At 41.4% G+C, this 24,524-nt stretch overlaps 7 protein-coding genes across 8 annotated transcripts; 2 read left to right on the top strand and 5 right to left on the bottom strand.

The window, feature by feature from the left end:
• Positions 1–1,109: 1,109 nt before the first annotated feature.
• Positions 1,110–2,313, bottom strand: LOC135349774 (uncharacterized). The gene has a single exon (XM_064548385.1). The coding sequence runs from the start codon at positions 2,127–2,129 to the stop codon at positions 1,110–1,112; it is 1,020 nt and encodes a 339-aa protein (XP_064404455.1). The 5' UTR covers positions 2,130–2,313.
• A 43-nt stretch (positions 2,314–2,356) lies between these two features.
• Positions 2,357–6,866, bottom strand: LOC135349767 (transient receptor potential cation channel subfamily A member 1-like). The gene is made up of 2 exons (XM_064548376.1): positions 6,754–6,866; positions 2,357–6,074 (listed from the first exon to the last, which is right to left on the bottom strand). The coding sequence occupies exon 2, from the start codon at positions 6,065–6,067 to the stop codon at positions 2,516–2,518; it is 3,552 nt and encodes a 1,183-aa protein (XP_064404446.1). The 5' UTR covers positions 6,068–6,074; positions 6,754–6,866; the 3' UTR covers positions 2,357–2,515.
• A 638-nt stretch (positions 6,867–7,504) lies between these two features.
• On the bottom strand, positions 7,505–11,386 carry LOC135349769 (uncharacterized). Its single transcript, XM_064548379.1, has 12 exons — positions 11,154–11,386; positions 11,016–11,104; positions 10,870–10,959; positions 10,502–10,596; positions 9,766–10,033; positions 9,578–9,711; positions 9,269–9,360; positions 9,010–9,098; positions 8,864–8,959; positions 8,615–8,715; positions 7,930–8,197; positions 7,505–7,859 (listed from the first exon to the last, which is right to left on the bottom strand). The coding sequence occupies exons 1-12, from the start codon at positions 11,298–11,300 to the stop codon at positions 7,712–7,714; spliced, it is 1,617 nt and encodes a 538-aa protein (XP_064404449.1). The 5' UTR covers positions 11,301–11,386; the 3' UTR covers positions 7,505–7,711.
• Positions 11,387–11,402: 16 nt separating this feature from the next.
• On the top strand, positions 11,403–14,532 carry LOC135349773 (uncharacterized). The gene is made up of 8 exons (XM_064548384.1): positions 11,403–11,506; positions 11,660–11,719; positions 12,295–12,573; positions 12,895–12,951; positions 13,187–13,507; positions 13,570–13,614; positions 13,791–14,093; positions 14,375–14,532. The coding sequence occupies exons 1-8, from the start codon at positions 11,500–11,502 to the stop codon at positions 14,392–14,394; spliced, it is 1,092 nt and encodes a 363-aa protein (XP_064404454.1). The 5' UTR covers positions 11,403–11,499; the 3' UTR covers positions 14,395–14,532.
• Positions 14,533–14,582: 50 nt separating this feature from the next.
• LOC135349772 (uncharacterized) lies at positions 14,583–16,262 on the bottom strand. The gene is made up of 3 exons (XM_064548383.1): positions 16,019–16,262; positions 15,672–15,957; positions 14,583–15,328 (listed from the first exon to the last, which is right to left on the bottom strand). The coding sequence occupies exons 1-3, from the start codon at positions 16,260–16,262 to the stop codon at positions 14,761–14,763; spliced, it is 1,098 nt and encodes a 365-aa protein (XP_064404453.1). The 3' UTR covers positions 14,583–14,760.
• A 39-nt stretch (positions 16,263–16,301) lies between these two features.
• Positions 16,302–22,481, top strand: LOC135349768 (fucose-1-phosphate guanylyltransferase-like). The gene is made up of 17 exons (XM_064548377.1): positions 16,302–16,454; positions 16,658–16,768; positions 17,055–17,164; positions 17,445–17,534; positions 17,832–17,911; positions 18,177–18,222; positions 18,328–18,453; positions 18,792–18,895; positions 19,110–19,166; positions 19,381–19,467; positions 19,847–19,960; positions 20,282–20,499; positions 20,786–20,970; positions 21,137–21,204; positions 21,269–21,328; positions 21,724–21,847; positions 22,270–22,481. The coding sequence occupies exons 1-17, from the start codon at positions 16,369–16,371 to the stop codon at positions 22,371–22,373; spliced, it is 1,770 nt and encodes a 589-aa protein (XP_064404447.1). The 5' UTR covers positions 16,302–16,368; the 3' UTR covers positions 22,374–22,481.
• Positions 22,410–24,189, bottom strand: LOC135349771 (caspase-3-like). 2 transcript variants are annotated; one of them, XM_064548382.1, is made up of 4 exons: positions 23,267–24,189; positions 23,124–23,204; positions 23,025–23,066; positions 22,410–22,942 (listed from the first exon to the last, which is right to left on the bottom strand). In XM_064548382.1, the coding sequence occupies exons 1-4, from the start codon at positions 24,039–24,041 to the stop codon at positions 22,578–22,580; spliced, it is 1,263 nt and encodes a 420-aa protein (XP_064404452.1). In that variant the 5' UTR covers positions 24,042–24,189; the 3' UTR covers positions 22,410–22,577. The 2 variants fall into 2 exon arrangements, with proteins under 2 accessions (XP_064404452.1, XP_064404451.1); XM_064548381.1 differs by having other exon boundaries at positions 23,025–23,069; positions 23,267–24,188.
• Positions 24,190–24,524: the final 335 nt, after the last annotated feature.

Genomic DNA, 24,524 nt, shown 5'->3' on the forward strand with positions numbered 1-24,524 from the left:
TGTAATATACTAACATGTACTTTTACAAATGGCAGGTTAATGGTCAATATATTGAGTGGAAACAAGTTGAAGACCTTTATAAGAAGAACAGTGACATGCAAGTGCAATCACAGGGTCTCTCAATTCTACCGAAGCTAAAACGGGAGCATGTCCACCTCACATCGTTTTCTCGGATGAGAGTAGACCTAGCTGCACAAGTAAGTAAATGTACAGATACCTGCATGTATACACACACCCCAAAATGTTAGTGAGCACGTTACTTGTATTGTTTTGCTGCTGCCCAGGTGCTGAGTAAATCTGTGCACGATGCTCTAGTCTACTATGATGATCAAACTACCCTGGAGACCCGAAAATTTGTCATTATGTTCGATCGTTTTTTCGATTGCCTAAATGTAAGGAGCCCTAGTGAATGGTATACACACAAAAAACCAGATCGAAAACCTTACTGCGAAGTTGATGATCCTCGGTTTGAGGTACGTTTGCTTATAATAATTAGTGTAAAATCTGATACTGATATATGATCATGTATAGTGGCTCCAGAGTGAATTTCTGAAATACTTAGAAGATTGGAGAACATCTGTTGAATCCCTTCCCAATTTGAGTGCCGAAAAAAAAAGTAGACTAATGCTTAGTAGGGAGACATTAGAAGGATTATACATAACTGGTAAGTTTATTACCTCAGTCTACATGCATGTGTCTATAATTCATTTATTTGCAGTGAAATCTTTCATTGAGTTGACAAAGTACCTGTTGTCGACAGCTGGAGACAATGTCATGTTTTTGAGTGAGCGGGTGTCACAAGATCCTTTAGAGAACTATTTTGGACAATTAAGGGCGAGAGGAGGAGGAAGGAATGAGAATCCTACAGTGCAACAGTGTGTTCATCATGCAAATGCTATTAGAGTGCAAAAATCCCAGGCTCTAAACCCTGTAAGGGGTAATACTGGTCGCAAAAGAGCATTACATGATGATGAACAACCCCAAATAGACGATACTCCCCTTCCTAAACGCAAACGGAACAAGAAATAGCATTATTATCATTCCATGCACAAAAGAATCACAGTATTGTCAATAATTAATTTTATCACAGTATTAGTTTTTGTGATTACCTAGCTACTAGAACTTGAAGTCCCACTGACAGACTTTCGTAGTCCTGTTGATTTTTGGGTGTTTCTCTTTTGATCTGTCTTATACACTTCCATCCATGTTGCCACAATTGAGAAACCACGAATTGTTATCCAAAGCTGTACAATTTCCGACAAAAGCTGTTCACTGTCTTCAAGATTACTAATATCTAGGCTTAACAGAGCCCAGTAAAACTGCAACTCTTCGTTTTCCAATATTTTCTTGAGAACATTCTCTTGAAATTTGTCTTTATCACTATTTGTACATGTGGTACGTAGATATGTAGGGAGCAAAGAACGAACACAAGTTTCTATGTGAGCAAACAATGAAAATGATGTATCATTGATTGGGAAAAGACCACCTCTATTAGTTTGTTCTAGCCATTTACGGGTATAGGCTAGCACATCATCTCCTTCTCCTTCTTCGAATTCAACTGCCATATCACCTAAACACTGTATATACTGAGACTCTACATCACCATCTTTCTTTTCATGTCTTTTGAGCAATGTGCGGGCAACATAACCACCAACATATCGAACAACGTTAGCTTCATGTGTAGTGAGTTCAACGTTATCCTCTTTAACGTCAGTGTGTGCACAACGATATTTAGCAAAGTATGTATACAAGCATTTTTCATACACCTTTTCAAACAGCGACTGCTTTAATAGAGGGTCGTTATCACTCACATTAAGTTTGGTTGCCAATGTTTCCCACATCAAAGTGAGGCAGTCTTTCATTCTTATTCTATGAAATAGAGACCATAGCCTTTCCTTCTTTGAGCTCAATGATCGTAGTCTTGCAGTGGAAGACTTTATTTCAGATTGGAAGTAATTTACGAGTTCTGAGCTGAACTTCTCAAAACAAGCCAGTATTTCTGGCTCTTTCAGTTTCTGCTTGTCCAATATGAGTTGTGCTGCATGCCTTGCCTTAGTAGACCTTTCATGGCAAGAAGACATGCTTTGTTTCACTGCTTCTAGTGAGGTAGTGACAATTTCCACAGCCATCTCTTCTAGCTATATAGCTTCACCTGTGTGCAATACTGTGTGCTATATTTTTAGGCGCCAATCTCGCGCGCAATGTCTCAGTGAAATGATTACATCACCGTAACGCGCCTAGATTCAACCACGCCCATCGTTTCCAATCCCTTTCTCTTCCTTCATCTATGGTTTTACTAGCCTCGATTCAAGGCCGATTAAAACGTATTTTAATCGGCCTCGAATCGAGGCTACAGTTTTACATATCACAAATAAACTATGCGCATGGCAACTGGAAATTTGCCAAACAATACTAATTACTGCAAACAAAAGTAATCATAATAATTATGAAGAACAAAGATCTGGACAGTTCCTTTTCTTTTCTATATATAGACATATCTAAAAATTTTTTATTTTTACCGGCTAGAGTTTGATTCGTCTTCATGATCATTCGACTCTACTTTTGAATTCTGCTGTGACGATAAGATTTGAGCTAACATTTCGAGTACCTTCCCTTGTGCGAGGGCCAGCTCATCGATTCTCTGATTGATGCTATTGACTTGGTTCTCAATGCTGTGATCACTGTTTGACAGAGAATCCAGGTCCTTATTAATAACTTCTTCCTTGTTTGGATCCTCCCCTTTGATAGATTTCCACACAAACTTCCAGAGAAAACGCAAAATGTTGACTTTCTTGTTTGGAAAAGTAGTGTGTCTCCCTACATTGAGCCTCCAGAACAGTTTTGCTGGAAAAATCGTATCAATTCGTTTGTAAAATCCGATTTCAATTGCTCTTGTTTCAGCGATAGCATTTCTCTTGATCAGATCGATATCTCCCACGGCCAAACCAATGAGTAGGTTCTGCACAACAATTGCCATGATGATAGCAATAATGATCACAAACATAAAGGTTAGAGTGCTAAAAAAGAGTTGGCCTGATACATCCTTGTCAATAAAGGAGATATAGTCAATTTCGCCGAGGAGGTGAGCAAAGTTTGTGAAGAGTGAGTATCCCAGCGTTGAAAACTCCTGAGTGTTGCCAGCAAGGATGTACAAAGACATGGCAAAGGCAATAATGAACAAAAAGCAGACGAGGAGCACTTGGAAAGCTGTCTTCGTTATAGCCAGAAACATGGTGACGTAAACTCCAAACAAATCAAAGAGTTGGATGGTTAGAACCAGACTGAACCACGTAAAGAAAGAAGCCAATGCACCAGCTTCCCAGATCACCTCGTTGAGCGATGTCCAAGGAATAACGAAAATGTATGTGAAGATCACAGACAAAATGTCAACAATAACAAAGGTGTTCCTGGAAATGTTGAGCGATTCAGCTAGTCCAAGTTGAAACACAGTGACAAGCCAATGAATGAAATCGATGGTTGTAAAGCCAATGGTTATGAATCGAGCAACGTTCGCTGCTGGGCTGAATTCAACAGCAGTCGAGTTTAAGCCTGTAGAATTACTCATGCCATTGTCACTGCTCTGAGTGCTCCCTCTCATTTCCACTGGGCTAGGAGCTAAAAAGGTGAAAGCAATCAGAAAAGCAATGTGGAGCACTATTGCCAACATTTTGATGATTTGTACCCATCGGCCATACTTTCGCCACTTCGATTTCAAGTAGCTCTCAGTGACTGGGTGAGTTAGAAGAGGCACTCGATTGAATCTAACCATTGTTTGAAGAACCTGGAGGTGCCCATTGCTTAACGTCTGCCTGTACGAAGGACTGAATCTGGCTTGCCGTTTACTACCCTTGTACTGGATCGACGGGGCTTCCATATGGTCATAGTTCTCAGATCGTAAAAGCTTTGCTTTTTCATCATCGTCTATATCAGGGCATTCAGAGCTCCTGTCAGACTTGAGTCGGATATACTTGAAGTTGTATGATTCCCAATAACCTCTCACTTCTCGTGGAACGTCGGCTTTTGTGTGAGACTGGTCGAGCACAAGTTTTGCAACTTCTGGCATGGATTGCACCAAAGAGATCATGGGATGCTCCTTCTGTGGCCCCACTGCGTCCAAGCACTCCTGCCATCGCTCATGATGGATGGCCGCCATCGCACATTTAGTAAAGTGGCTGTCAAGAATGACATCAAAGAATGTTTCACCACAGTCATTAAGTGTAACAGGCACGCCTATGTTCAGCAGCAATGTGATCACATGTGGGCATCCACTCTGGGCTCCAAGGTGAAGAGCATTGTTTCCAAGGTCATCTGTCCAAGTCAGCTGGAAGGGGTGAGCTTCGTAAGTGACCCTAGCAACTTCTGCATGCCCCTTGTAGCAAGCATACATGAAAGGTGTACTGCCACTAAAGCACTTGTGCACCATCGCACCACTAGAAAGAAGAATTTCAACGGCACGCATATGACCACCACCTGCTGCAAGATGTAGGGGAGTCCCTCCATATTTGTTAGTTTGATTGAGAAGCTTTTGGCACTCCGACATATCAAGAAGAATCGATAAGGCTTTCCAATCACCACTTTCTGCAGCTAGATGGAGATAGTTGCTTCCGTTAACATCTTTGACATTTTTGAGTTGCTGGGCAGCAAATGTGACCATCATGGCAACTAGGTTGTTTTGGCAGAGGTTGAGAGCAATGTGTAAGGGGGAGCTTCCTTTCTTGTCGCAATCGGTGACTAGCTCAGAAGCACGTGGAATTTCTAGCAGAGCTCGGAGAATGAACTTCCTCTTGTGTTTCACAGTGTAGTGCAGAGGGTTCAAGCCATGTTTGTCTTTTATGAAGATGCTGGCACCAGCTACAAGAAGGATTTTAACACCACAAGAGCTCCCAGCCTTGATTGCAGCAAGCAATGGTGTCCTTCCTTCATCGTCTACTGGATCAACTTCAGCTCCGTTCTCGAGAAGAAAGCGAATAATCTCAGGGCTGTTGATGCAATGCACACAGCGATGAAGGGCAGTCTGCCCATACTGATCACGACAGTGTACGAGCTTTTTTCCACAATGCTGAACCATCAACTTCATCATATCGAGTTTTCCTTGTGTACACGCTAGAAGGAAAGGTGGAAGTTGTTTACCATTGTATTCTTTTGGACATGCTTTATACTCCAGCAGAACTTCGACAACGTACAAGTGTCCTCCATCTACGGCAGCGTGCAATGGTGTACTGTTCTCTTCGTCGAGGAAGCTAAGCACTTTCTCTGGTGAGTATCCATGTTCCATACAGCGAGAAATCAAATAGCGGAGCACTCTGTGGGAGCCGACACGAGCAGCAAGGTGAAGTGGTGTCAAGTCATCGTCATCGGCAGCACATAAACGAAAGCCATAAATTTTTTTGAAGTGTTCATTTGCAAGTATGACATCATTTAAAGCTCGACAGACATCTAAGTTGTCTTTTTCTGATGCAATGTGAAGAGGTGTGCGGTTTCGATAGCCCTTGATAACAATGTCCACTGGATACTCGAGGTATGCTGTCAGCAATTCTGCATTGTTTTTCCGCATAATCAAATGAAGGGGAGCATCGGAAGCCTTGTTAAGGATTGTATCGCTAGCTCCAGCTCCAAGCAGACTTTGAGCAGCGTCAATGTGACCTTTGTCACAGGCTATATGAAGTGCTGTGTTTCCATCTTTGTCAACAGCATTGAGGTCAATTCCACTGTCAATGAGGTACTGCATGACAGCCATATGGTTATTAGTTGTGGCATGGTGAAGAAGGGTGGCTCCATTCTCATCCTTATCTTTGATAGTAGTTCCAAGACCTTCTATGTACTTTTTGAGATCGTCTAGGTGACCATCTGCAGCCAGCTGGTGGGGTGAGGGCATGCCGTCAGAAATTGTATTGCTGAACATTTCAATGCTTATTTCTCGGTTTTTAGATTGTTTTCTCCTTCGCTTTTTATCAATAACGGTGATGTAACCATGGTTTGATTCTCTGGCAGGCTCTTGAGGAATGTCCTGTTGGCTTGGACTGAACACCACAATAGCACGGGAGACCTTTTTAAAAGCCTGAGCCATAACGTATCTATGAAAAAAGGCAATTTAAATTTTACAACTCAGCAAAATTTGATACTGCTGGCTAAAGGTGATTATCTATGAAAGTATCAATATTCACAGTGAGCCACCCACCAGTCAATAAATGTTACAGGTTTAATAGCAGTCCGATTAATGAATAAGTAGAGCTACTTATACACATCAGCAGAACTATTAATTAACTGCGAACACTGACACAGACGGTAGCATACAACTAGCTTTTAGTTTTTATCACTTGGTAACAGTACTAAGTCAACTTATTTATTCAAGTGCCCATGCATGACAAATTTAAATAGGGAAATTAGCAAGCCAATTTGACTAAGCTTCTGTAACCATAACCATAACTAATCTCTGCCAATTGTATAGGCTCAGTGGCGTAGGAAGGGAGGGAGCCCCCCCCAGGTTATTAACTTATCAAGCTGCTATGCATGTAGATATTAAACCGTACTTCAGTTTTTCCATTAAAAAACCTGGAGTCCCCCCATTGAGAAATTGCTTCCTATGCCACTGAGGCTTATATACAAGTGTCAAGAATATTGTCTCATCTGATATACATGTCTTGCTCATAGAATGATAGAAATGAATTTATCCGTACATACATGCATGGAAAACGGATTGCACAAAAGGTCATCCTATCTTCTAGGTACTTCCCACATGATCAGAGAGCTCACCTTCTCTTCAGATGACTTATGAGGATTTGAATTCTTTAGCAAGCTGGTTGTAAATGCATAGGACTTAGCTTTGTGTGGAGTTGCAGCCCCACCCCCAAAAATTGTTCAAATGCAGATGATCTCGAAGTGAAGCCGCGTTCATGTCATTTAGTAAATGACTAAGGCCTAACTGTACTACTACATCATCTACATATAAACTGGGCTCTTCTTCCTAACACACATAGATCTAATTAACAATAATTTATTAGGTAAATAATTTTTCATTTTTTTATTGTGATAGTCATTTAAATACTAGTAGCATGCATATATATTATATAGCATAATTATACATGCATGTACTAGATCTATCCGGCTATAGTTGAATAAATGGGGTTTCTGTGTACGTGTACACCGGTGTCTCTTCGACCCAGAATCAATCATTTCTTGCGTGAATTGAGACTATCCACAATGAGCCCCACCCACTAAAACTCAAAGTAGTGCTGGACCTACTGACTGGTAAAGATTACAGAGATTGCGCGCCCCATTCCCACCAGTTGGAGCATGCAAAGACTTAGCCTCTTACGCAGACCTTGAGAAAGGAAGAAAAAAGACTTCCGACCAAGCGATTAAGTGAGAAAATGGGTGTGGGGACGAGGCTATAGCATGCAAAGACTACAACACCAACTACCAGCCCACAATCTTGTTTGGTGCTTCTCCAACCTTACACTAGTACTCTCCACATCATTACTTACATGGAGCCATTTGTCTTACGTTAACTTGGAGGAATTTGCTCATCAAGAAATGTCATCTATAAATGATTCAGCATGTACAAGGAAACAGATTAGCTATAGAAATTAACTATCAGTGTGACATGAGTACTAAATTAATTCTATGCGGATCATGCCACTCTGCATGCTGTGTATATAATAGCTATACTCGTCTTATAAAGTTATATGTATATACCTCATATTAATTCACTTCATTTACCCTGCAATTGAAACTGAACAGGGTAATGATCACTAACACTCTGTGCTTCCTCTGATGTTAATTCGTAATCCATATCAAATTTGACCACACCAGCACTGTTCTTGACAATATAGCATTTCACGTCTCCAGCAATAACAATCCTATATATAATTATACGAAGGTCAGTAGTACACCAAAGCCACAGTATAATTATATACGCATATATTTTACCTGTCATAGCTGCAATCTGAAGTGGTTGTAGTAGTGTCCTCAGTGGAATTGATGAGCCAGGTGAACCTTGTGTCCTTGACGAGATCAAGCTGTTGGTATTTTTTCTGTGAAAGGTACCTACAATCTGCATTCATATCTCCCAGAATGATACCATTTGTGATATTGAAGACAGAAACAAGCTCATCATAAACATCATCTAAAGCGTTCAGCTCCTCGAAAGCAGCAGTAGGTTTGATGTGGATGGCCACGAGGAAGAATGGTGGGATATCTGTATAGATATGACAAGAATCAAGAGTAGGTACTTAATTGCAGCTATAATTGTTATAGTAATTATACCTCACATGCAACTGCATGATGTGCATATAAGTACATTACGACACGATCAGAGCAGTAAATGATACGTAATATATACAGCTGATTTCCAAAGTTCATAAGTAGTTGGTGATGTAGAAAACACATGCACCTTGAGGTTTTATTCTCTATTATTATAGTCTCAGTGTAGTTATTAGCGAACTGTATAACTCGTATTATTATTTTGTTGCCCAGTGAGTGGGCAGATCAAAGCAATCCAGTGCTCTGTATATGGCATGTTGCATCACTATACCATAGCAACCATATATTGCACTGCAATTAATGTACAGTAACCAGAAAAGTGTCTTTTATTCGGAGGTTCCACTGTACATACCATTTTGGGGTGTGGAGATTAGAATTGAATATGGTTCTCTTTCAAACTTGTCAAAGGGATCACTAAATTGATGTTCTTCAAGTACATTTACTTTGTCCGTCCTGTATAGTAAGGTTGCATGCAATATATCAATAATACATATGAATACTGCCTATCAGAGGAGCTCCGACATGCGTGCACGCATGTCGGATCTCTTCCGACTGCCTATATACATGCAGTACAGTCATGTGATGCCCAAATACATTATACCTGTAAAGGAATGCATACTGTTCTTTGCTGCTTGTTCTTCCAAGGCGTTGACTCACATGCATGGAATAGTTACTACAGCAATTGGACTCAATATTCCTGAATCAATCAATGACATGGTAAATTGAATTTGAAACATAAATGCTTGCCTGTTTATCAGTTCTAGGAAAGAGTGTATTATCGTTTCTGATACATCCCGTATCTCTTGGATAAGAATAACATCACATTGATGAACAATCTACTCAGAAAAAAAGAAAAGAAGAATAATATAGGTCAAGCCAAGCACCTACGAGCCTAAGGAACTACATAGGCTTAAGTAATGACTGTCACAGGGGAACTAGATCGCAATCTATACACCAGCTGCAGGCGTATATTATACATAATTATATTAGCCACTGAGTAGCTTACCTTGATCAGTATGTTCACCACATCAGAGTTACTGAACTTGGTTTTTCCGAAAACTTGCACATTGAAAGCACATACTTTTAGTGGGTGGTTGACTGTTGAAATCAAATTCACATGGGTATACATGTAACTTAAGCGTCAAAAATGAGAGCATACAATCTGTGACCCCAAATTGCTTAACATCACTTTCCATTTATAGTGCATGGCCGGTGAAACCGTTGACTTGAAAACATAGCAACTCAATAGTCAGCCACCCACACAGGATAGTGAATGTGATATCAAATTGCTTTTAATGAGGAAGTATTAGCCAACCTTTAATGGAAACCTCTACAGGATAATGGTCACTGACGTCCTTGGCTTCTGGCAATTCTAGACCGTATTCTTCATCAAATTTAAAAACTCCATTCTTGGTAACAACATTTAGAAGATCTCCTGCCATAATAATCCTGACAGACAGACAATAATGACTGTATCGATCAACCATGCAGATATTATTATACCTGTCATAGCTGCAATCTGAAGTGGTTGTAGTAGTGTCCTCAGTGGAATTGATGAGCCAGGTGAACCTTGTGTCCTTGACGAGATCAAGCTGCTCATATTTGGTCTTTGAAAGATACCTACAATCTGCACTCATATCTCCCAGAATGATACCATTTGTGATATTGAAGACAGAAACAAGCTCATCATAAACATCATCTAAAGCGTTCAGCTCCTCGAAAGCAGCAGTAGGTTTGGTGCGGATGGCCACGAGGAAGAATGGTGAGATATCTGTAGATATGAGGAGATATGAAAATCTATTGGGACAGACTGAGTATAATAATTATATCACAGTATCTAGAATGTTTTGGGAGCATCAAACATATGCGAACTTTGCAAGGGTTAATCAATTCGCAATAATAAAATCGCAAAACCTATAATACTGGTAAATACACACGACGATCCTTAATTGCCAGAACGCAATAATTAGATTGCAAAGGGTCAATTGTTCTGCTGATTTGGCTCATTCGCAAAGGTTTTTCACCAGCAAAATATTCTAGTAATATGGTACATAACAATCGATGGTGACCACATTCCACAATGATACACCAATAACGATATACGATCCTATAATTACAACATGGACTATCTTAATGTACACCAACCTCAAAATGCAACCTCTCTTATACAAGGGTCATGAATTATAGTCAACCCAAACCTATATCACGAGACTTACTTGGAGATGTTGTATTATAATACCTTTTGCAGTCAAGAGAACAGAATATGGCTCTCTTTCAAACAAGTCCAAAGGGTCTTCATATTGATACACAGCCTCCACGCGGATTTTATCTTCCCTACGTATATATAATATTCATACAGTATCTGATACATGATTATACAACATACAAGTTATTTTTTTTATTATACACATGCATGCAAGAACAAGACCATGGCACTAGTAAGATTTTGATCAATTAATGTACATCACCAAAGAATCAGATGCATGCTGTATATATCGGCAATTCAAATGGTAATTTTACATGCAGCTAGGGATATAATTATATAGAGTCTATATAAGACTGTGCATGTCGTATATAATAATTATAGTCTATATAGTTGTTTTTAACCTGTATAAGAAAGCATATTGCTCCTTGCTCCTGGTCCTTCCCAGACGTTCACTTATTTTCATATCATAGATAAAATACGGCTCTGTAAAACTGAGGGAACAATTATTGTATGCATGGATAGCGTAACAGTCAGTATAATATTGTACTTGTTGACTTTATCCAAGAATTTGTAGATAACAGTCATCGAGGCATCTCGTATTTCTTGAATAAGAATCACATCATACCTGGACACAATCTATACATATATATTTAGCTTGGCTAATTCAAGTAGGAACTTAGCGAACCTTAGATAGTGTATCCACGACATCAGCTTTGTTGAACTTAGTTTTGCCAAATATCTGGACATTGAAAGCACCTATCTTCAGCTGTTCAGCCTCCCCACTCAAGAAGTAAAGGCAGGAGATACCTAGAATAATGACAAAAGCCCTCATGATTGATATTATTAACTGGTCACAGCTAATATGGGTACTCTACATCTAGTAGATCTACACACATGCGCTTTGTGTGCCCACGCCATGACGACATTGCTGGTGCCGCTGGTGCTAAGCGCGGTTTAGGAGATCTCCTGCTTAACGATCTTAACCTAACGTTTAATTCTGAGTTGAGTGAGAGATCGAGACTTCATGCGCCATGTCAGGTACGTATTAGTTTATGGTAGCCTACTCTGGGGTAGTATACATTTCATCATGTCATACAGAACTTACAAGGTAGTGTGCTGACTATCTCAGCCTTCCTGAACACTGTGTTTCCACGCTGTACCACTAAGCTACTTGTATGAATCTTTCTGTAGATGCTGACAAGGTCCAACGACTGCTGGCGGACTTCCCAGGACTGAGCACAGAGGAGCTAAGTGAGGATAACGTATCTATGCACACCTTATAGAGCTAACTTTATTAATATTCCGATATTAAAATAAGCCCAAAGAGCTCTTTCAAAGCTCTATAGTAAGGCCACTCCAAGTGATACTCTGGTTTCTGGTCCACCGCCCGCATCAGATTTTATTCTTGGATTTCTATCTCATTGGATTTCTATCTCATTATTTCTACTACGCATGCGCATAATGGTCCATGTGGTACAAAATAGTATGATAATGATATTCATTTGCAAAATAATGAGTTCATAAGGTGAAATTGATAATGACATAATGAGAAAAGCCGCCCGCCCGCATGCAATTAGAAAAACTTCAGGACCAGAAACCAGAGTGTCACTTGGAGTGGCCTAATTACCATGGTGTGTTTAGACCACTTCAGATCACAATCCAGCAAATACTAGCTATAGCTACCCCAGAATGTGTGTTTCCAAACCCTGAGTGAAAAGAAAACATGACTTCATAGCTCCTAGAGCTGTACAAAAGTACTTTCGTAATATAAGATTTGATAGGATGAATTCTGACGACTTAAAAATTATCAATCATCTCTCTCCCAGCTCTAACAGACCTCCCCTTCATCAGAATGGCGACCATTAATGTGGGGTCACACTGGTACAACCTGGGTATCTACTTTCATCTACCCACCAATTCACTCGACGAATTCCGGAGCAAGTTTCGACAGAATGCTAATCGTTGTCTCACTGCTGTTTTGGGGGAGTGGCTCAAGAATCCGACCAATGAAACGGCTTCGTGGAGGGCAGTGGTGGCTGCTGTAGCGTCGAGGGTGGGGGGAGACAATCCCGCAGAGGCGAGGAAGATTGCCAGGAACTACACAAGTGAGTGATTATGTAGACTAAGTCTTATAGGGGCACATTAAATATTTTGAATGTACCTGGTAAGATTATTGATACCGTACCAGGTTTCGAATGCGTAGTTAATCATTTGCGAATGACACTGTACAAGCCTGATCGCGTTGCAAATTGTATAGGCATGTTTTTTCCATTGCGAGTCTTTTCACTAGCTATTAGCAATCGAAAGAGTCTCTCATTCGAAACCCAGTATACAGTATGTATTCATAGAAAACCTCATATATAACACCCTCTCAGACTGCTGTGTGTGTGTACTATGGTGAGTGTGTGTGGTACCTGTCTCTGCAGCTTATGGTCGAGTAACTGATTTCAAGAATTTAGATAAAGTGGATAACAGGCAACTATGTAAGTACCGTAGTTCAGTTCACCCATTGTATTGTGTACTACACCCATTGGGGAAATCCTACCATACACTTGTTAGCCAGTGCCCCCCCCCTCCCCTGATTAGCCAGTGCCCCCCTCTCCCCTGCCATAGTGGACACTAATTTATGCCAATGCAATCAGCAGTTAGAGTTCCTACAGTGTATGACGTACAGTGCCTATTTGCTCATTGTTTTGTGACCCTCTCTCTCCCGTATAGCCTCTAGTGACCTCGCATCAGTGAAGACGGCTCTAATGGAGGGAGTAGCTGATAAATGGATGTCTATTGGGCTACTACTCGGTGTTCCTTATTACAGACTGGAAAGTTGTGAGGCGGAGGACACTCTATCCCATCGAGTCACTGCCATGGTTACCGAGTGGTTGGAAAGGAGGTACGATACGGAGGTGTTTGGTGTGCCGTCTTGGAGGAGATTGGTGGAAGTGATTGCATCGCGAGCCGGGGGCTCCCATAATTATCTCGCTAATCAGCTCGTTAAGGCACACCCTGTACAAGCCGACCAATCACCAGAGGAGCAATACCGTGAGTGGGTGTGGTGATATTGAAGGGGATGCTCACTGTTTAGTACTGTACTGTCCTTGCAGCTAGCAGCGCACAGTCAGCAGGTTCTGGTCCATCAAAACCTGCAGGTAAGTACGCTGGACATGATCACGATATCATGCAATAATGTAAGGATGAATGAAAGGCACCAAGTCAATCAATAATGGAAGCAGTTTACCAGCATGGTTCAAATGTTACCCCTTATCCACTGTTTAAGATCCCTCCCCCTCCCCCTCCCCCTCCCACACACCCCCCTCCCTTGCAGACGCTCTCTCAGATTCGGACTTAGCCGCTCTTATGAGATTGCTTGGCCCAGTAGCAGCAGAATGGGAACTACTCGGTGTTCAATTAGGAGTGGCTCCTAATGTGCTACGTATCATCAAATCCAAGCCCCTCCTACTCGCTACAGCTCCCCTCTCTTTCCTGCAAGAGACTCTGTATGTTTGGTTGCAACAGCGGCCTCCCGAGAGATCGTGGCCGACTGTGAGAGTGTTGTGCGATGCTCTCAAGAGTGAGCTAATGGGGGAGAAGTTTGAACTAGCTGACATAGCTCGAACAACACTCCTAGGTGAGTGAAGAAGGAATCACCCTCCCCCCCCCCCTCTCTCCCTCTCCCTCCCTCCCTCTCTCTCTCTCTCCCCCTCCCCCCCTCTCTCTCTCCCCCTCCCCCCTCTCCCTCCCTCTCTCTCTCTCTCATAATAATTATGCACATCCACTATGTTTGTGTTGGCATTAACCTACATGTAGCTCTTGAAACTTAGTTTTTAATTAAAGAAATTACGTATGCAGTGTTGTACATTACTAGCCTGTAATATTGTATTAATGTCTTAATCTCTCTCTTTCTTGAAGGCGATCGGGAGACAAGATGAGCAAGGAAGCACATAGTGGTCTGTACTGACCCTAACAGTTAGTCTAGTTATAGCAATAATATTAATTTAGTTAATAATTATTTTTACGAATGTTTTTATTGAAATTGCATAGCAATTGTTAATCGTGACTCATAATAATTGTATAGAAGATGCGACTCATCACATGATAGTGCATCGCTATATTATAATTATATAGGTGTATATATATATTCAACACAACAACAGAGTCACTGCATGTATTTGTAACGCTAGCTCAAGTACGTCATGAGAATTGGGTATAATTGATTATATAGTACACCCCAACTTATGCCTGCATGACAAAGATGATAAAGTTTTAACACGAACATTTGCATTTGTAATTATTTATCATGATGTCGATGGTAGTACTCTGCTCAACTTTTTCTTTCGCTGTTTCTTAATAATTTTATCTGCCCGTCTGATAGCCTGGCTTTCTGGTGATAGCCGCGATATAGAGTACTGAGAACTCGCAGAGCGACGTTGTGCACGAGTGGTGTCTGAAACTGCCTCTGATGATCGCTGTAACTGGCGAATGTCATGAATAAGCTGCTTGCAAGCTTTACAGCAGTTAAAAGCTGTGGAGTTTGGTATATGTACCTGATGGACGTTATTTGGGATATGCCATTGACTACACTTAGTTGAGAAGTAACGATTGAATGGCTCCTTCCATACTACCAAATTCTTTGTCTTGAATTGTATACACGATGGATATTCACGGACACCAGGGCAAACAGCGTAACTGGAAGTAGTGAGAAGCTGTGACAGGTAGCATTCTATTTCTGACATGTCATTACTACAGCAACCACTAGCGATCGTATTATAGAACACTTGAAAAGAGTACTCAATTCCTTCTTCCACCTCTGACAAACACAAACGTGGGTTAGAAATGAGTCCAACCGAATTGTCATTGTAGGGTCTGAAAAAATGAAGTAATCAATTTGGAACATAATAACAAATTTGAAGGGCGCATCGACCCCGAAGATATTCCCCACTACCAAGGGCGTGCACCGACCCCGAAGATATTCCCCACTACCAAGGGCGTATAAAAGAAGAGAAGGCATGCAACAGTAATTCAAACGTGGGCGAATTAATGTGCTAAAAATAGAACTTTTTATTTTTAGCACTGCATCATCTGCCCACATTTGAATTCTGCGCTAGCTACGTGTACATGTACTAGATAGTGAGTTGCATGCCCTCTCTTCTTTTATACGCCCTTGGCGCTACAAGCAAATTAGGATTCACACACACTGCATACTCACCTATCAACGATCACAGCAGTCTTGTCAGAAACTGTAAGAGTTTGTACATGAAGAGAACTGTACCGATCTTTAGACAGGAAGCCTTTCAAGGTGTCAAAGGTGATGTTGGTCCTGGTGCCGGTGGTACTGGCAAGCTCTGCTACTTCACCTTTTGTGCTGCTCTCAACCTCTGCTACTTCACCTTTTGTGCTGCTCTCAACCTCTGCTACTTCACTTTTTGTGCTGCTCTCAAGCTCGGCGCCGGCTACTTCACTGTTAATGTTGGAGCTGCTCGAGCTCACTAGTTCTGAAGGATAACGATAGTAGCATTATAATTAAATCCCTGCTGATTTAAGCATTGAACTTACCAGCTACTTTAGATCTCTTTGACTCTACAGCTACAGTCCCACATATTTTGGCAAGCAAACGCCTCCTGACAGAGTCTGTAAGAGGCGATGGTCGTGCTCGTTGACGCTTGTGCCTCCTCACTAGCCCGCTTAACTTTAGACTTGATGGCGTAGTGTTCTCTCTTCTATAGCTATTCTCTAGCTCTGCTGGAGTCTTGCACTGACTAGAGCTACCGTCGGCCTCTAGCTCTAGCTCTGGCTCCATGGCTAGTACAGTATAAAACTAGACTAGATCTACTCCGTAAATTGAGGAAGAGTATAAAATTAAAATCAGGCTAGAATCTAGTTGACGATCCTTACCAAAGTGACAAATGGAAGATCATAGAGCCTCCCTTCTCAAAGCAACAGATGAGAAGCTGCAGCTGTATAAGCAGGCCTTCTCTGCAGACAGTAAAGTGTAAGTGTGGATATTAATATAGTGTGTATTTGCTACTCTTGTCAGACTTGTGCATGAGCAACCAAGTTTGGAAGTCAATACATTTTGACTTCCATTTAGGACGTGACAAAGGGGGCAGTCGCTACTAAATTGCCTAAGATCGATACTTGGGCCTTACGAGATTATGGTAGATTGTTCATTGTGTATCGTTTTTCCACCCTCAGGCCATTCTGGGACTTGGTTGTGCTGACAGCTGGTAATGAGGAGCAGAAGAAGTCATTCCAAGAGCAGATAGAGATCAAAACAAAGCGCAAAGAGATACCCACTTCTGTTAGGTGCGTACTGGTAGTTAATCAGCAATTTGATCGATACACATGTTCGTCGAATCAATTTGTGCACATTTTTTACTTGAGGTTACAAGTCATTTACAAGCTTATGACTTTCCTAGCTAGATACAATAGTTATCTTCATATAGAGTCCTTTCTTCTAGAGCCCCTCAGAGGTAATTACCTTTTACTAGAGCCTCGTACGTAGTGCATCAACATATCTGCTCATGGATAGTTCTCTCTTCCAAAGCCCTCAGGGATGTTAAATAATGATTCTACTTCCTCCTCCGTACAGGTACCTGGTGTTCTGTGACCCCCCAGGGGCCAAGATAGGCAATGGAGGGGCGACAATGCATGTGCTGCAGGAGTTGGAACAGCTGCTTGGCTGGGAGAAGATGAAAATTGGTGAGAATTTGCTTGAACTAAAGTCGTTGCTTCACAGTACAACAAAGAAGGTTTTCTGTGAGAGTGTAATTGTGTTTCAGAAGACTGAATTGTGAGAATATCACTCCTTAAATTCCTTTGCTTGAGTTTTGCTGTCTGCACACATACACAGTAAAATGTGCGTGCTTGTTGGGTGTGCAATCAGTACTGTCCATCCGACACTCAGTTTCAATAAGGCAGACTTTTGTCACTGTGGTCATTTCAAAGCTCTCTAATTACTGGTGTTTGTTTTTGTTCCCAGCCAAGGTGCTCCTGGTCCATGCTGGAGGCTACAGTCAGCGGCTGGCCAGTGTCAGTGCTGTGGGGAAGGTGTTCATGACTCTACCATGTGGTACACAGGGTGGGGGGGGGGGGGGAGGGGGGAGTAATGTAGATCTTACTTACTCTTACACGTAACTCTGAAAGCTTCGTTTTTGATTGCATACAGTACTAACCACAAACATGTACGTATTGTCAGAATGGAGTGTCTGTAATTTGCCTTAATCATAGCAATTTAACCCCCAACAAGAGTTTCTAATGACCTCTTGTTATCATGTATAATAGTAACATAATAGTACGTGTATGTATTTATCTCCTTGTTGGTGATTGCCTGCTTCTATTTCCACCTAATACCTACATGTATGTATAGGCGAGTCGCTAGGTAATTATCAGATGCTTGATGTCCTGCTAATAATGTACGCTGACCTTCCCACAAGAATGAGCCCTGGGGTGAGTGGTAATTAACTGTGATGGTACGTATGAATCTGTGTGTGGTTACCGTAATGTACTGGCTGGCTGCCTAATACCTACATTGGTATTTCAGTATAATTATGTACAAGTATGATTAATGTACACTTTGAATGGACAATGTTTTGTACGCATAATGGGAGAGTCAAATCCGTTCAGTGCACTTTAGTCTCTTTAATACATGTTCAGTACAAAACTTGTCTCAACTGTCCGCTTTCAGTTATCAGTAAATAATTCCTTTGTGCAGGTGTTTCTGGTTTCTTCCGATGTTCTCTTTCTCTACAACGGAATAGGTGTGTATATAGCATCATCAACAGACAAACACTAAAGTTTGATTGGACTTGCATCATGATTTTAGTGGTGCACACTAGCAATGCCTCACTGTTACCCATCTACAGGAGATTGGAACATGCGTGAGCCGGGGGTAACGGCCATAGCCCATCCTGCCCCCCTTGACCTTTGCACCAACCACGGTGTCTTTGTGTTCAAGGACGTCAATGAAGTGTGGGACAAATACAACAAAGGTACCATTGTTGTATGTGTTTATAAGTTTATCTGTCTTGGACATTTTGAGCCTAAGCTCTAGGTTATAATGAAGAGTGTGTACTATTGGAGGTGTGTATCCTTCGACACTTCGGAGCCAATATACATTCATCACATTAATTGTCCTTATTTGAAGGTTTTATACGCTATGTTTTATGTAAAAAGTAAATTCGGAAGCGTCCATTATAATTAGATAGTTAATCAGTGCAGTGTCCCTATTCAGAGTTTCTACTGTATAGTCTGAAATGTGCCCAGCACCAGTTTTGCTGTATTTGTATTGTTAGGTACCTGCATGACGTACCCATGCACCACACTCCAGATCGTTCCCGTCCAGCTTGTATGGGTGAGGTCAGTCGGTTCTTGCACAAGTGCAGCTTGGAGGCGGTGAAGAAGGGTGGTGGTCTCATACCCGGCCAGAATCAGGTGAGGGCCACGGTGGGCAGGCCCTGGTTATATAACTATAACCTATTGCAGACTCCACTCTTTACTAGACCCTGACTAAATACAACTTCAATTATGGACTTCGTGTCTTTTTACAATTGTATTGACACTGTTCTCTACCGGAAGACCCGATGAAGTTGTCCCCCTTGAAAAATTGTATTGTACAGTGTACTTATAATTATGTGACTTTGTGCAGATCTATGTGGACCTGGCTTATTGGTTTGACTTTGACACTGTCAAAAAAATGATCAAGGTACGTACGTAACTGACTGCGCATGTACATCAAGACCCACATGTAATACGTTAGTAGTAGTAGTCAGTACTTCCTGTTCACAGTAGTAGTAGTAGTAGTCAGTACTTCTCTGTTTACATCTGTGAGCAAAGCCTACAAATGTAACCCCCCTCCCCTGTGTTGCATATAAGTACCTCATACTATTCCCCATGATTGTGTTGGCGTCTCTATGTAGTTCTACTCTGACCACCAACCTCTTGACTGTGAGATTGATGCTTATGGTGACTTCCTACAAGCACTGGGGCCAGAGGCAACCCCTGAGGTCAGCCTAGCTACATGTAGTATGCTGTATCACCTGCACTATACCTTTATGCTGTAAACACAAGCACCATTTTTACATAGCACTGTAATGTACAGTAGTTGATGGACTAGTACTGTTGCAGTAATACTAATACATGTAAGTCTTCGCTGTATACATGTAGGATGAAATGAGAACATTACAGTTACATACATGTACACACCGTGTTGGCAAAGATTAATCAAAGTTGTTGTACGTACATGTAGGTCAGTATCCCCCCACTCTTCCCCGTTATTTAATTCCCACTGTCTCCACTTTTCTTTCCTGCAAGTATTGGCTGTGTGTGTGCAGTACGTACATGTACTAACACCTGTGCATTCTTTATTAATTTTGTTCTCTCTAGTATTGTGAGCGTACGGGTCATGTGTCCGTTGCCACGGAAACCCTTGTTGAGACCAGGAAGAAACTGTACCAGGTGCTTAGGGACACTCCCTTCAGAGCAGTCGTATTAAATGAGGTAAGGAGGTGTGGTCAGTATGTGTACCCCATCGTACAATGCCTATAGTGTATAGATGCATGTCTGTTACATGTACAAGTAATGTAAGGTGGTCGAATAAGTGATCAGTATAGGCACTCTTTACAAAAGTCAGTTTGCATTTTTTGCTCGACTGTTATATTTTGGTGTACTCAGCATGATTCATACGTACAGTACATCTATCTATCATTGATTCATTGAACAGTAGTGCACATGCATGTACATGTATGTCAGCACTTAAGAGTTGCAGCTTCAGTAGCATCCGCTAAGTGTCGTGTTCCTACCGCCTCTCTCTCCTCTCAGGCCCAGTTCAACCACGTCGGAACCACGAAAGAGTATCTTCATCATCTCTGCTACAACCACACTCTGATGGAGTCCCTGCACTTCAAGACGGAGACCACAGTACAAAGTATCTCAAACACTGACCAAGAATCGGAGAAGGAGCCAACAGAAAAGAGAATGAAGTTGGAGCCATTCCAGAACTGTGCGATCATGTGCTCTCAGTTGAACAACAGGGAGAGGTGAGTAACGGATGCTGGGTGTGACAACCTGCGTAAATGTAGAATCAATTTACGATGGACCCCTTTATAACGGCAGCTGTGTAGGAAGTCCAGGTACTCAGGTTCCAAAATTAATGAACAGGTTGTATGTAAAAATACCCCCAAAATAACAGTTAAGTATGGTGCTATCAGAACGTAATTGAACATTCTTGTATATGGCACTCCATTAATATAGTGAGTTACTAATTTTTGTCACCATTGAATAACTCACCCATGACCCCTCCCCCCCACACACACGCCCACGCAGTATACAAATAGGGCCGGGGAGTGTGGTGGAGTACTGTGTGGTTGGTGAGGGGGTAAAGATTGGGACCAACTGTGTTCTGAGTGGACTCACCATCCCCGCTGACTCAGCAGTTCCAGACTCCTCCTTTCTACACACTCTACCAGTGAGCGTGGACGAGAAAACCTGTTACACAACATTTGCTTTTGGTAAGTGAAATTTCCCAAACAAACAGTTGTGGATAATTTTGTTGGCCATTTCCGTATGCTTATCCCTGTAGTCCCACTCTATGATAAGAGATGCTGGGATAGTCCTTTCATGGGAAGGTCTACTGTACATTATGATTACATACATGTCTCTATAATAATTATGCAGATATTTCGGACAGCATGAAGACGTGTACAGATCCCCCATTGGACTTGCCATTCTGCACCCTCACAGTGGTGTGTTGACCTCCTCATATTGGCTAGTTGGGTGCTATAAATGGTTGCTGTTTTGTCACTGTAGGGAGAGGCCATTAAGCGTCTTTTGCCAGATGATCCTGACTTTGTGGTGTGGCCAAATAAGGTGAGTTACAGATTTGTCTAGTACAGTGCAGTTAGTCAGCTAGTTCAGTAATTTTAATAGTATACTTTTAGTTACACGCATGCATAATATATGATATAATTATATCCTACAGTGGCCACTAAGTGTACATAGTTGTACCAAGGGCTTATAAAGATAATATTATCTTTATAAGCCCTTGGTTGTACTTAGTTGAAATGTTTTTGGTTAGCGTGCAATTCCTGTAACAAACTGCAAATATATTTTAGGAGTGTACTGTTTTCACTTAACATGTTTACATGAAAACGATGGAATGATAATGCTTTCCACACGTCATTACATACGAATTAATGTCACAATTTTAGCTACATAGTAATCAATTATCAGAATGCATCTACATCTAATTCATATGCCCACAGACTTCGAAGTGCTCCCTGTGGAATGCTCGCCTCTTCCCTGTGTTCCCTAACAGGGAGCTCTCCTCACAGTTTGCAATTGAAACAATCAGGTGTCTCAAGGACACCACTCAGAAACCACCTCAAAGTACGCTATTACTATGAGATTATACATCCTGCCATAAGATTATGCACTTGTACATGCATGAATACCATTGCTCTTAGTCTAACATACCCCACCTCTCTGCTGTACTGAGTACTGATGGCCCTTTTACAATTCGTGCATGATTAAATTCAATCAACTCGAGTTTGCCAATAGGCCACCTTCTCTACAAGTGAGTCACTCACCAGTGCCTCTTGTAGCAATGCTCATGCATGCCGTCAGTAGTTCTCATACATGCCAAGAATGTGACCCACTCCGTAGTGAGACTAGACTTTAGAAGCTCATAAAATTAATGTTTGCGTGTGTATAGCCACGCTAATGACTTAAGGTAGCGGGGGTATTACACGAGAAATTGTACAGCTTCTAATAATACCACAATAATAGTTATGGTATCTTCATTTTTACAGTGGATGTGAAGGGTTTGAGGATGTTCTCTGTACTGGACATGCTGCAGAACAAGTCACTGAAGACTCTCCTATCTTACAGCAATCAATTACGAGAATACAGCTAACATTGACACTTATCTTTTACTATTTTTGGCCCTGGACGTAATTTGTGCTACGTATGAACAAAACCAGAAGTACATGACAAAACATAGATAAAATAAACTATTCTAAAATTTCCCTTTTAAAGAAATTAACATTGCATGTTCCGTGCAGTGATTATAGTTGCATGTGATGTCTGCAGAGATCGACGCTACCATATAGGAGTTAATTTATGTGATATTGAGTTTTGCCACTAATTTGGCAGCAGCATCATCCTCAGCCTCTCCCTTTGTGTTCTTGACGTCCCCACTGATCCAACCGCACGTCTGAGGAATGTATGCCTTGCCAATGTACTTTCGTGTGCCCACCTTCTCTGATGTAAAAATTGGATTTTTTTTACCTATTACATTGGAGTACCATTCGAGTTTATCTTGGGGTTTCCTGCCTGGTGCTGTGCCAGCAACGCTCGCTCCTCTGGAGGACTTTTTCTTTGTGGGTGCAGGTTTGATGACGGGACTAGTACCTCTGGGGGACTTTTTCTTTGTGGGTGCAGGTTTGATGACGGGACTAGTACTCATAGGAGGCAAGGAACAAACTGTATAATGCAAGAGCAAGTGGTCAATTATGATGATTCACATGTAACTATTCTGCAATACAGAAGACTATAGACTGCTAACCTGGACTCGATTCCAACGTGGGTGGAGGTCTTGGAGTTGGAGCTGCTGTAAAATGTAGCGTATAACAACAAACACAAAAACATTTCACTATAATTATACCTGGTTGTGAGTTGGCTCTTTGGTACTGGGGAATTGGCTCCTTCACTTTTTTGTACCCTGTACATGTGCTAGCTGTTCTTCCTGTAAACAAGTAAAAAATTGATTGTAATAGTATAATTATCGGTATCCTCATGATCACGTACCTGAAGGTTTGATCCTTTTTGCTTCCCTGAGAAAGAAGATGTTGCTATTTAGTCGTGAGATGTATTCTGGCTGTTGTATTGGATATGTCTTGTCTTCGCTGTAGAGATCCACCAATTCTTCATTCACAGATGTTAGGATATCTACCAGTGAAGTATCTTCAGTGCGTAGCTTCTCTGCTAGCTTAGACATCCACACACCTCCCTTGCTTTGCTCCTCGTACGACTTATGCCTGGGTAGTGTGGAGTAAGCCAGTAACCAGTTTCCCTCAGCTGGTACGATGTCCGTAATGGATTTGCCCCCTCTGGAGGACACCATCATTCCAAGATTTCTCTGATCACCACGGCAAGCATCTACAAAAAACACCTTAGGGATCTTGGCTAGGTGAGAGGCATTGTAGAAATCCTTTAGGATGTCATTGATACTGATTGTAGTCAAGGTTGCATCGTTAGTATAGAGAAGATGGTCTGAGATTCCATGCCCGGAAAAAACGAGCACCAGCCTCTTGTACGTAGAGGGATAACGCTTAAATGCAATTATGCTTGAAAGAAGTGCCAGCATCTCATTGTAAAGGACATTGTGTCTGGCGATAACAGCTAGTTTTACACTCACAAACGTGTTCTTCATGTTTTGACTGTCTTTGATGGTGCCTTCGAGTGTAAGCAAGTCTCGAGTGTTCTGGTAGTCATTAGAGATGATGACAGCCAATCCATTTGCTTGATTATGCTGGCTCACAACTTGGTCAATAGTACAAGCAGGCTGACAACCAGTGGCCATTTATTCATATAGAGTCTATAGCTAGAAATAAGAATAAGCTTTGGCTATATACAGACTGAAAAATGTCATGGTCATGGTCACTAATTAATAGTTAACTATTGAACAGCACTTTAGTATATACACATCCTTTGTGGTAGATTCTATAGTAGGGGGAAGTAATGCATGGGACAGTTTCAGGACGAGTCATCTGAATTCTTGAAAATCTAATGAATATACATTTGGGAAGTCTTATTCATAAAAGAGAATTTCCCTAACAATGTGTATTTACACTGGTCACTGGTAGACTAATTTTGAAGCTAATTCTTGGAACGACAAACACAAACAAAAATATAGTCTTATATAGATATAGACATGTGCATAATGACAACATCATGCAGTCAAGTACGCATTCTTTCTAGCATTGTAACAATAATTATAGGCAACAAAAACGGGTCTGTTGCACTCACTTTATACAGGACCAAGAGTGCATAAGAAGATTCACTC

This window comes from Halichondria panicea, chromosome 16, assembly GCF_963675165.1.
Source record: "Halichondria panicea chromosome 16, odHalPani1.1, whole genome shotgun sequence".
In the NCBI taxonomy this organism is placed as follows: Eukaryota; Metazoa; Porifera; class Demospongiae; order Suberitida; family Halichondriidae; genus Halichondria; species Halichondria panicea.

Excerpts from the sequence above, each read along its gene's own strand:
- LOC135349774 (XM_064548385.1), bottom strand. The coding sequence starts at position 2,129 with ATGGCTGTGGAAATTGTCACTACCTCACTAGAAGCAGTGAAACAAAGC.
- LOC135349767 (XM_064548376.1), bottom strand. The coding sequence starts at position 6,067 with ATGGCTCAGGCTTTTAAAAAGGTCTCCCGTGCTATTGTGGTGTTCAGT.
- LOC135349769 (XM_064548379.1), bottom strand. The coding sequence starts at position 11,300 with ATGAGGGCTTTTGTCATTATTCTAGGTATCTCCTGCCTTTACTTCTTG. Across the intron at positions 11,105-11,153 it reads TCGTGGATACACTATCTAAG|ATTGTGTCCAGGTATGATGT; the intron begins GTTCGCTAAGTT and ends ATATATGTATAG. Across the intron at positions 8,960-9,009 it reads TTCCTAGAACTGATAAACAG|GAATATTGAGTCCAATTGCT; the intron begins GCAAGCATTTAT and ends TGATTGATTCAG.
- LOC135349773 (XM_064548384.1), top strand. Across the intron at positions 12,574-12,894 it reads GATTGCCAGGAACTACACAA|CTTATGGTCGAGTAACTGAT; the intron begins GTGAGTGATTAT and ends CTGTCTCTGCAG. Across the intron at positions 13,615-13,790 it reads TGGTCCATCAAAACCTGCAG|ACGCTCTCTCAGATTCGGAC; the intron begins GTAAGTACGCTG and ends CCTCCCTTGCAG.
- LOC135349772 (XM_064548383.1), bottom strand. The coding sequence starts at position 16,262 with ATGGAGCCAGAGCTAGAGCTAGAGGCCGACGGTAGCTCTAGTCAGTGC. Across the intron at positions 15,958-16,018 it reads AAAGAGATCTAAAGTAGCTG|AACTAGTGAGCTCGAGCAGC; the intron begins GTAAGTTCAATG and ends GTTATCCTTCAG. Across the intron at positions 15,329-15,671 it reads ACTGCTGTGATCGTTGATAG|ACCCTACAATGACAATTCGG; the intron begins GTGAGTATGCAG and ends TCATTTTTTCAG.
- LOC135349768 (XM_064548377.1), top strand. The coding sequence starts at position 16,369 with ATGGAAGATCATAGAGCCTCCCTTCTCAAAGCAACAGATGAGAAGCTG. Across the intron at positions 17,165-17,444 it reads CTGGGAGAAGATGAAAATTG|CCAAGGTGCTCCTGGTCCAT; the intron begins GTGAGAATTTGC and ends TTTTGTTCCCAG. Across the intron at positions 20,971-21,136 it reads TTACACAACATTTGCTTTTG|ATATTTCGGACAGCATGAAG; the intron begins GTAAGTGAAATT and ends ATAATTATGCAG.
- LOC135349771 (XM_064548381.1), bottom strand. The coding sequence starts at position 24,041 with ATGGCCACTGGTTGTCAGCCTGCTTGTACTATTGACCAAGTTGTGAGC. Across the intron at positions 23,205-23,266 it reads AAAAAGGATCAAACCTTCAG|GAAGAACAGCTAGCACATGT; the intron begins GTACGTGATCAT and ends ACTTGTTTACAG. Across the intron at positions 22,943-23,024 it reads CACGTTGGAATCGAGTCCAG|TTTGTTCCTTGCCTCCTATG; the intron begins GTTAGCAGTCTA and ends TGCATTATACAG.